This window comes from Asterias amurensis, chromosome 18, assembly GCF_032118995.1.
Source record: "Asterias amurensis chromosome 18, ASM3211899v1".
Lineage (NCBI taxonomy): Eukaryota > Metazoa > Echinodermata > Asteroidea > Forcipulatida > Asteriidae > Asterias > Asterias amurensis.
In genome coordinates, this window is record NC_092665.1 from 14,015,495 (window position 1) to 14,027,011 (window position 11,517).

The 11,517-nt window shown below is 43.6% G+C and overlaps 1 protein-coding gene across 1 annotated transcript in view; it reads left to right on the forward strand.

The window, feature by feature from the left end:
• The first annotated feature begins 5,592 nt into the window (after positions 1–5,592).
• Positions 5,593–11,517, forward strand: part of LOC139950799 (uncharacterized) — a 17,477-nt gene continuing 11,552 nt past the window's right edge. The window contains exons 1-3 of the mRNA XM_071949614.1: positions 5,593–5,729; positions 8,721–9,035; positions 9,246–9,311. Coding sequence (XP_071805715.1) covers positions 8,745–9,035; positions 9,246–9,311 — 357 coding nt within the window. The 5' untranslated portion in view covers positions 5,593–5,729; positions 8,721–8,744. The remainder of the gene's footprint in view (positions 5,730–8,720; positions 9,036–9,245; positions 9,312–11,517) is intronic.

The following is an 11,517-nucleotide window of genomic DNA, read 5'->3' on the forward strand; positions in this document are numbered from 1 at the left end:
TAAACGCTTAAACGAGTTTTGAGTGAGTTGGTTCGATTGTTTTCTGGAACTTAATCCCGGTTTGAAAACTTTGAGAGCCGAGTTCGTCTGCTATGTACTAACTACTACAATACGTCGTCCTTCGGACGGGACGTAAAGTCGTTGGTCCCGTGTGTTGTATAATACACGTAAGAGACCCCAGTGCTCTAAAAAAAAAATGGGGTTGCCCGGTGTTCCTGGCTGGATTGGCATCATATTGCGCCACAACACTTTGTAAACAGTTACATGGTGCTATGCAAAAGGGAAAGACTGTATGTTGAAGCGCCTTCAGTGACAGATACGAGGGATATAGACTTTTATAATGGTGCAGCCATCTAGAATTTCTCCCATTGATGTCAATGTTACCAAACCGAGGCTGGAACATAAATAGTATGGTTTCTATTTGCAAAATGATGACTAGCATTCATTATTGTTATAGGATACGAGGTACATGACTAAGACTGAGGCAGTATGACGAAGCTCTATTAGAAGCGACTACCGTTGTTATTAATGGTAATCATTTAAAGCCATTGGACACTTTCTGAACAGAACAAAAAATAAAAGTTCACAGATTTACAAATAACTTACAGGGTTTAAAAAAGGTAATTGTGAAAGACTTCTCTTGAAATATTAGTCCATGAAATGCTTTACTTTTTGAGAAAACGTTAAAACAATTATCAATTCTCGATATCGAACATAACGGATTTATTTTAAACACATGGCATGACACGGCGAAACGTGCGGAAACAAGGGTGGGTTTTCCCGTTATTTTGTCCCGACTCCGATGACCGATTGAGCCTAAATTTTTACAGGTTTGTTATTTTATATAGAAGTTGGTGATACACGAAGTCTTTTTGTCATACTTAACAAAATTTAACATGGCAATGAAGAACTTTTCTTAAAGTTTCGGGAAAGGTGTCCACAAGTGAAAATTACATTAAAACCTAACAAAACAGGCATCACTGGCCACGACCAATATGCCATACAAGAAAACGCCCATAAAAAGCTGTAGACATCAACCAAAACCACACAAGTTGACAACATCAACACACAGCTGTGTTTATGGTGTAAACCGAGGACTTCTCTTTGTTCTCCCTTTGTTTGGACATAGTTTATTTTTCAGACGTCCCCATTTGGCTTTGTACACGAAATCGAATTGAGGACGTCCTCGGCGTGACTTTTCCCGGATCCCCTTTTGTTAAAGTCCTCGGTTTGAACGTGTAGACATGCCCAAGCAGTCAAACCTCCCTATTAAAATTCACTGAGGAGGGAATTGTGTTGTTAGATCTCGTACCTTTTGATGTTCCCCAAGATCTTGTCCTACCTTTGTAAAACTCCACATCGTCATAAAAACCAATACCACACACTCCAAAGAAACCTTCAACTTCATTCAACCAGAGAATCTGAGTCACTATTGTTCACAGTCAAGAAGAAACCTTCCACTTCCAGAGTAGGTGAAAACATCTGAAAGACAAGAAAACCAAAAGCTGTTTAAAGGCACTGGACAACTTAAAGGAACACGTTGCCTTGGATCGGACGAGTTGGTCTATAGACGATGTGACCTCTGACGTCACACTACTACCATAACATGATTCGCGCGCACACCGCCGGGCAAAACCTTTGTGTTTTGGCAGCCAGCTAGAAAGTGTACGCAATCTTACTACGACTACGCAACTCAGTGCCTGGCGAAACATGACGTATATAGTGTTTTGTCAACAGAGGGCGGTTTGAGTGTAAACATAGGTCACATCGTCTATTAAAAGCGTTTGTAACCGTTTTTATTAATGCATATGGTTGGAAAGATGTTTTAAAAGTAGAATACAATGATCCACACAAGTTTGCCTCGAAATTGCGTGGTTTTCCTTTTACTGGCGAACTAACACGGTCGGCCATTTATGGGGGTCAAAAATTTGACTCCCATAAATGGCCGACCGTGTTAGTCGACGAGGTAAAAGGAAAACCGTGCAATTTCGAGGCATGTTTGTGTGAATCATTGTATTCTACTTATAAAACATCTTTCTAACCATATGCATTTTATAACAAACGGTTACAAACGATTTTCAAAGACCAACTCGACCGATCCAAGGCAACATGTTCCTTCAAGTGACTGTCAAAGACCACCGATTCTCACTTGGTGTATCACAAAATAATTATTGTGCATAAAATAACAAACCTGTGAAAAATGTGGGCTCAAATGGTCATCGAATATGCAAGAGAATAATGAAAGAAAAACACCCTTGTTGCAATACATTGTGCTTTAAGATGCATAAAAGGCTTCAGTTGAAGTCTTTATTATTTTAAGTGAGAAGTTACCCCTTTCTCAAAAACTACTTTACTTCAGAGGGAGCCGTTTCCCACAACGTTTTTAAACTATCAACAGCTTTCCATTGCTCATTACCAAGTAGGTTTATTATGCTAACAATTATTTCAGTAATTTCCAAAAGTGTCCAGTATCTTTAAAGGCAGTGGACACTATTTTTAATTACTCAAAATAATTATTAGCATAACAAGTAACTTACGTTGTAACGAGTAATGGGGAGAGGTTGATAGTATAAAACATTGTGAGAAACGGCTCCCTCTGAAGTAACGTAGTTTTCGAGAAAGAAGTTATTTTCCACGAATTTGATTTCGAGACCTCAGAATGACCAATGACCAACTTGTGGTCTCGAAATCAAGCATCTGGAAGCACACAACACTTCGTGTGACAAGGGTGATTTTCTGGAAAAGTTTCCGTATGGCGCCACCCCTTTTTCATTCGATATGAAACAATATAGTATGTCCCTTTTTGTAAAAATGGGTGAAAAAGTGGTGGCGCCATACGGTAAGTTATTCAAATTTAAATTAAAACTTAAAAACGGCTATTGTGTTTATATGATGGGAGAAGTTTGCACCTTTTGTTTAGACTATTGAAATTAGATTGGATTTCCGATTGCTTTTGTTAATAATGTAATAATATGTAAATATTTAATAGAAATTATAAGCTGATTTAACAAAATTGACAAAAATACACCGGTTCTTATTATGAATTTACCTTTCATGTTCGTGAAAGTCATTCAGTGACACACCTTCTGTTGTCGCATGGTTGAAAACACATAGCTGCGCGGCGGTACCCATACACATCACCACTGGACCGTGGTGGGGTGTTGCAGCTCTCTTACGCCGGGCTGGGCGAGGTGCCCCAAGCTCCGGTCCAACGGGCTGTGTGTCGTGCCTCCCCGGTCCCGCTGGCATGGCTTGTCTTTTCTGGTAAAGACAAGATGTCCAGTCGCCTGTATTGGGTGCGTTCGTTTAGCTTCCCTGGGTCGACCCCGGTGTGTGGCGTTTTCTTTTTCCAGGACGAACGTGTGCCGATAATAACCCACGTTTGTCCTGGAAAAAAAAAAAAACGACACACACCGGGGTCGACCCAGGGATGCTAAACGAACGCACCCATTATCAGCACAAGAACAGTCCACATGCTGCTATAAGACATACGAGTCAGATTGAAGCCAGCCTAATAGAGAAATATGCCCAGTGTTGAGGTATTCTTCAATAGAAAGCACGAACTGATGAGGCCTCGTCAAGTTATCTCTTATAGCAAAGGTTTGACTCCTCTGTTGCATGCAGTGCGGTCCTAGTCTACCAGGGCTAGCTCCAACGCAAACCAAAATCAATGTCTGCAACTGCACGGTCTTCAGCACTCAACTCCGTGGTGGTTTGAATTCAGAAATTCCCAAAACCGGGAGCCATTATCTGCTAAAAATCATGCCCAAATCACTAGTTTTGATGTAGGATATTGGGAGTTTGACAGGACAAACGCAGAGCCGCGTGTCCAGTCCGTTCTTACCCACGTGCAAAACTACAGTGTGTGTGTGTGACGTGTGTGTGTGTGTCGAAACTCGACATTGTTCTGTTACAATAAACGCGTGGGTCGTCTCAATATTCGCATAGCGAAGGGATTAACATAGTTTCTGGCAAGGTCTGTTCAAAGATAAATGAAGGGAATTTATTGTGAGATGCTTTAAAAAAAAACTCATTAAGGACAAAAACAAAGCTGGTACACGGATAACGTAGGCCTACCTTTTAAGAAGTTTTTTTTGAAGGCATGGACACCTTCAGTAAGTGTCAGAGACCAGTCTTCTCACTTGGTGTATCTCAACTTATGCATAAATAACAAACCTGTGAAAATTTGAACTCAATTGGTAGTTGAAGTTGCGGGAGAATAATGGAAGAAAAAAAACACCCTTGTCACACGAAGCTGTGTGCTTTCAGGTGCTTTATTTCGAGACCTCAGCTGAGGTCTTGAAATCAATTCAAATCGAAGGGGACAATTTCTTTCTTGAAAACTACGTTTCAGAGGGAGCCTTTTCTCACAATGTTTTATACTATCAACTGCTTTCCATTGCTTGCTAACATTTATTTTGAGTTATTTTGAACAAACAAACACCCTCACAAAAAATAGAAAATCCAGACCCCTGCAAAAACATTGCATAAGTAGAAGCCGGTTCGTACTTCCCGCGAATGCAAAAGTTTACTTGGTGCGGAACAGCGCCCTCTCGGGGCTCGTGAATTAAGCAAGAGATCAGCTTTTAGCCTTCGTCAATCCCCGTCCATAGTCACCTTTGACCTTGCAGTCATTTCACATAGAGATTCGCAGTCAAACCTTACGCCTTTGAACAACTTTGGTTGATTTTGGCGCTAAATAAATCCCCTCTGATTGATTGATTGATTGATTGATACACATAGACAACAAATATAAAACTTGCACGCTGCTGCATGCACAATCAAACGACCGAAAATGCAGTGTTGCCCAGCATGCTCACCTCGGACCAATCAAAACACAGATATGGAAAGCTTACGTCACATGAAATCACTGTAGAACCAATACCTTAACCTGTGTGTTCATCCTTGCAGATAGACAGGGGACCAGTCTGGGCGCGTCCGACCTGGGCCCAATTTCATTGAGCCGCTAAGCACAACAATTTGCCTAGCATGAAACTTTTGCCTTGATAAAAACAGAATTACCAAGAACCAAATTTCCGCGTGATTTTCAGGATAAGCAAACAACAGCTGAAAAACCTGTAACAAGCAATATGCAGCAAATGGATATTTGGTTTGTAATCCTGTTTTTATCAAGGAAGAAATTTCCTGCTAAGCAATTTTTGATGTGCTTTATAGCAGCTCTATGAAATTGGGCCCTGATATCCATCAAAATGAAAATAGTGTTATTGGTCATAGTCACACGTCATACATATAGATGTTATTTTTAGGAATAAACGTCATCTCACCTTTAGACCCAAACTCTGCAATGGACCGATCCGGCCTGTCAATCAAACTGTGCGCGTTAACCCATTTGACCAATCACAGCAATGATTGTGGTCGGACAAACTCGGTTATGCGTGCACGTAAATTTGGCACGCGCGGCAGAATCGTGCAGAATTTCATTGGGAGCGCTCGTATACGTGTCTTGGCTCAAGTGTGCGGTGGGCGGAGCTTAGTGGAAAGCCGGAACGGTCCATTACCAGATCTCATGACAACAAGAACGATAACAAAATACGCAAAAAGGGTTAATGTGTAACTACGCTGTATTGACGAAGCAAATCTGGGGCAATTACTCAGTACTCTGTGTGTGGCACAGCCTGACATCGCACACTCTGGAATCTATACCATAGCAGCAGGCAGAGAGTTTGACATCAAAATATTTCACGTTGGTTTTGGATTAAAATCGCTAGGTAAGAATTGATCATTCTCGGTCCGTTTTGCGGTACTTGGAAGGGCAAGATGTTACTTATGAGTACTCTCAAAATTGTTCTTTTTGTTATGATAGAAGTATACCGGAGATGGTATCCTTGTGGTACAAAAACCAAAATGGTACTGAAACAACACTGAAACACATACACATAAGCTACGTGTGCCAAAAACTACACACCTCCTTCAAATTTCACTTTTGTTGCAAATAGTTAAGGTTTTGAAGGACAGTTTAGTTTATGTAGTCTAATATTGTTGATTTTGTATTCATATTATTTCATTAAGAGTTGGCCATTGTTATCGAAACAGCTACTTGTCGTTTGCGCATTGGTATCACAACAGCTTAGTGCAAGGAGGCATCTGCGTATCAGTTTGTCATCGTTTGCAGCATCCACATTGATAACTGAAACCCTATACTATAAACATGTACAGAGTCATCTAAATCAAAAATCCTTTACTATCAGTATCACATTACAAAGAAGTTCACTGGGTATTAGAAATGTTTACGATTAGTTTCATGTTTAACTTACTATTTTCATTTTGGGTGGTTCAAGACTTTTCTTGAAGTTGTTTTTAAAAGTTTAAACTCATGGTGTTTTCCTAATAAAATATTGCTGGAAAAGCATGCAAAGTAATAATAGTCTGGTGTACTTAGCCAAAATTATAACAGTCTTTTGACTTAAACCTTTTTGTTTAGCAAAACAATTTGCCACAGTTTGTACTCCAAACTATGATTGCTAATATCGAAGATACGCACACCTTTTATGAATGATTCATTGCTGGGAACCGTCCTAGCTGACAAACAAAAATAAAATGGGAGTCTATAATTGTGGATTGAGCGGTAATAATATATAAAGATTTATATTTGTTTATCCCTTGTTTTTCACACCCAGCTAAAAAGGAGAGGGTGGATTGTTTAACCAATGGAGGGGATACATATTAATTTGTTGTCCATTGTTTCTGAATCTAATTATCGTCTTCTTGTGTGAAAGTTGTCCGTGTTTGTATAAACACGACTAACTGCGTTATACTGCAAGCAAGCAAGCAAACAAACAAACAAACAGACAAACACACAAACTGAAATTTATATTTTAAATTGTTAGCCTACAAAAGTTAAATTAGTTCGTAAACTGTGGAGCATACTTTTTAAAACGGGTAGAATTGTAAACGAAAAATTAGTTGCTTCAAAATCCTTTAATATCAATTTTTTTCACTGGTAAGATAATTTCAAGCCACGACTGTGAACACTAAAAATTAACCCGTTCAAAAACAGGGATAACTGAACAATTGATATACAACATAATTTACTGTATCATTGTTGAGTATAGACTGCACCTGGTAGGCCTACGAGTTTATTAGTAGTCTATGCCTACTTAATATAAGAGTAGCCATTGGACACTTTCGGTAAACAGTTTAATCAAAGGCCCACACTTCGTGTATTACAACTTATATATAACATAACAAACCAGTGAAATTTTAGGCTCAATTGGTCATCGGAGTCGAGAGAAAATAACGGGAAAACCCACGCTTGTTTCCGCACGTTTCGCCGTGTCATGACAATTGTTTTAATGTTTTCTCAAAAGGTAAAATGGAATAATATTTCAAGAGAAGTCTTTCACCATTACCTTCTTTAAACCCTGTAAGTTATTTGTAAATCTGTGAATTTTTATTTGTGTTTCTGTTCCGAAAGTGTATAATGGCTTTAACAACAGAGAAATTATGTTAAAATAATAAATATCTCTTTATTATAATAAAAAAAAACCCACCAACTCAAATACTTTCAAACTGACACTGAAAGTAGCTATTGATCCCTTTACCAGTGCAATTGTATTGCGCCAGATCTATCCAGAACACTTTGTTACGGATACCTGACCTATACCCGGGTACCTGCCCTGTATGGTATCCCGACAACATCTATAAGGAACTACAGCAGAACCTGACTATATTTCACGTGAGAAGTCCGTCGTCTGCTAGGTTTTCTGGATTGTTTTAAATTTGGTTTTTCAGGTTGAAGGACTAAAAATTAGCCTTGGTATCCGTCATTTTCGGATTCAGCACCCCCAAATTAGTTAAATCAGGTATGTTACCAACTTTTACTCAAAAATGCCGCTCGAAGTTTTTTTTTTTTTTTTTTTTTTTTTTAATCTGGTCTATAGACTAGGGGTAAATGGGTACATGGTGAGGGCAGAGATGGTTCTTGTGGTTGGTTTGCTTAGTGCGCTACATAAAACATTATTTGCCGGCACAGGCTGTATTACACTCCCCGAGGAGCTGAGAGTGTTTAGATTGCTTAAGAAATGAAATGTTGGAAGCGCTTTGAGACATGGCGTACAAACCGAACATTATTATTATTATTATCTCACCAACACTAAAATATAAATAAAATTGATCGAGTATTAAAACATTGTGAGAAACGGCTCCCTCCGAGTAAAGCAGTTTTTGAGAAAAAAGTTATTCCCCCACTCATATTTTGATATTATTATATTCTATTATTATTATGCTACTTAAAGGCACTGGACACAATTTGGTAACAATTGTTAGTATCGAGCAGTGGGGAGCTGTTGAAAGTAAAAAAACATTGAGAAACGGCTCCCTCCGGAGTAAAAAAAAAAGTAGTTTTTTTTAGAAAGAGGTATTTCATACTCAAATATTAAAGGCTTCAGGCCCGAAGCCTTTTATTAATTAAGCATCTGAAAGCATACAAATTAATTTGTGTAACAAGGGTGTTTTTCTTTCATTATTCTCTTGCAACTTCGATGACCAATTGATTCCAAATTTTGATGGGTTTATATTCATAATGTTGGAATAAACCAAGTGAGAAACTGGTCTTTGACAATAATTACCAAATGAGTCCAGTGCTATAACAGCGTGGCTCTCCTAAAATGGGTTATGTTCCAGTCAAGAGTGCGCCAGCCGCATTCAGACCTGGGACAATGTTAAAGGTAAATTCTGATGACTCTTGCTCATGATCACAGGTCACTTTCGTTGTGGTGGAGAACATGCAGGTTACCCCAGGCCAAGTCACCGGTTCACCGGCCGCCTTTCCACCCACCCAGCAGCATGGTGCGTACCAACAACCCGGATTCGCCGTTAGTACATCGGGCCCTCAGCAACAGCCGCCATCTTTGATGACGTCACCACCACCGCGTCGTGACTACTCTCGGCAAATGATTACTCTAAACTCGATACAGATTGCGAATACTGTGCTGAATGTTAGCTTCGGCATCGCTGAGATCTTTTTGAGGAGTCTCATAGCTTTCGTCGGTGTTTCAATATGGGTCCCTCTTTGCGTAAGTTTCTGTTTTATATCAATGAGAAATCGTTTGGGGAGGGTAGATGCCCTTTTTTTCCAGCAGCTTTCCTCTGTTTGTTATCAAGTTGCTTTGTTAATGTTTGAATAAGTACTAAACGTTTCCAGTCGATCACAGTGCCTTTATTTTCTTCCTCCATGGTTTAACATAAAATTACGTGTACTTTTTTTTTTTTTAACGCTGTTTTAGTTTTACCTGCCAGCTGGAATACTCGGATTACTTTCTGGGAAGATTCAGTCTCAACGAAGATGTTTGGTATGTAATATAGATATCGAGGTAGATTGTTTCTCATAACTTTATACATGTTTACTGAGCAAACAAACAAAAAAACCAACCAAACAAACAAACAAACAGACAGACAGACAGACAGACAGACAGACAGACAGACAGACAGACAGACAGACAGACAGACAGACAGACAGACAGACAGACAGACAGACAGACAGACAGACAGACAGACAGACAGACAGACAGACAGACAGACAGACAGACAGACAGACAGACAGACAGACAGACAGACAGACAGACAGACAGACAGACAGACAGACAGACAGACAGACAGACAGACAGACAGACAGACAGACAGACAGACAGACAGACAGACAGACAGACAGACAGACAGACAGACAGACAGACAGACAGACAGACAGACAGACAGACAGACAGACAGACAGACAGACAGACAGACAGACAGACAGACAGACAGACAGACAGACAGACAGACAGACAGACAGACAGACAGACAGACAGACAGACAGACAGACAGACAGACAGACAGACAGACAGACAGACAGACAGACAGACAGACAGACAGACAGACAGACAGACAGACAGACAGACAGACAGACAGACAGACAGACAGACAGACAGACAGACAGACAGACAGACAGACAGACAGACAGACAGACAGACAGACAGACAGACAGACAGACAGACAGACAGACAGACAGACAGACAGACAGACAGACAGACAGACAGACAGACAGACAGACAGACAGACAGACAGACAGACAGACAGACAGACAGACAGACAGACAGACAGACAGACAGACAGACAGACAGACAGACAGACAGACAGACAGACAGACAGACAGACAGACAGACAGACAGACAGACAGACAGACAGACAGACAGACAGACAGACAGACAGACAGACAGACAGACAGACAGACAGACAGACAGACAGACAGACAGACAGACAGACAGACAGACAGACAGACAGACAGACAGACAGACAGACAGACAGACAGACAGACAGACAGACAGACAGACAGACAGACAGACAGACAGACAGACAGACAGACAGACAGACAGACAGACAGACAGACAGGCAGGCAGGCAGGCAGGCAGGCAGGCAGGCAGGCAGGCAGGCAGGCAGGCAGGCAGGCAGGCAGGCAGGCAGGCAGGCAGGCAGGCAGGCAGGCAGGCAGGCAGGCAGGCAGGCAGGCAGGCAGGCAGGCAGGCAGGCAGGCAGGCAGGCAGGCAGGCAGGCAGGCAGGCAGGCAGGCAGGCAGGCAGGCAGGCAGGCAGGCAGGCAGGCAGGCAGGCAGGCAGGCAGGCAGGCAGGCAGGCAGGCAGGCAGGCAGGCAGGCAGGCAGGCAGGCAGGCAGGCAGGCAGGCAGGCAGGCAGGCAGGCAGGCAGGCAGGCAGGCAGGCAGGCAGGCAGGCAGGCAGGCAGGCAGGCAGGCAGGCAGGCAGGCAGGCAGGCAGGCAGGCAGGCAGGCAGGCAGGCAGGCAGGCAGGCAGGCAGGCAGGCAGGCAGGCAGGCAGGCAGGCAGGCAGGCAGGCAGGCAGGCAGGCAGGCAGGCAGGCAGGCAGGCAGGCAGGCAGGCAGGCAGGCAGGCAGGCAGGCAGGCAGGCAGGCAGGCAGGCAGGCAGGCAGGCAGGCAGGCAGGCAGGCAGGCAGGCAGGCAGGCAGGCAGGCAGGCAGGCAGGCAGGCAGGCAGGCAGGCAGGCAGGCAGGCAGGCAGGCAGGCAGGCAGGCAGGCAGGCAGGCAGGCAGGCAGGCAGGCAGGCAGGCAGGCAGGCAGGCAGGCAGGCAGGCAGGCAGGCAGGCAGGCAGGCAGGCAGGCAGGCAGGCAGGCAGGCAGGCAGGCAGGCAGGCAGGCAGGCAGGCAGGCAGGCAGGCAGGCAGGCAGGCAGGCAGGCAGGCAGGCAGGCAGGCAGGCAGGCAGGCAGGCAGGCAGGCAGGCAGGCAGGCAGGCAGGCAGGCAGGCAGGCAGGCAGGCAGGCAGGCAGGCAGGCAGGCAGGCAGGCAGGCAGGCAGGCAGGCAGGCAGGCAGGCAGGCAGGCAGGCAGGCAGGCAGGCAGGCAGGCAGGCAGGCAGGCAGGCAGGCAGGCAGGCAGGCAGGCAGGCAGGCAGGCAGGCAGGCAGGCAGGCAGGCAGGCAGGCAGGCAGGCAGGCAGGCAGGCAGGCAGGCAGGCAGGCAGGCAGGCAGGCAGGCAGGCAGGCAGGCAGGCA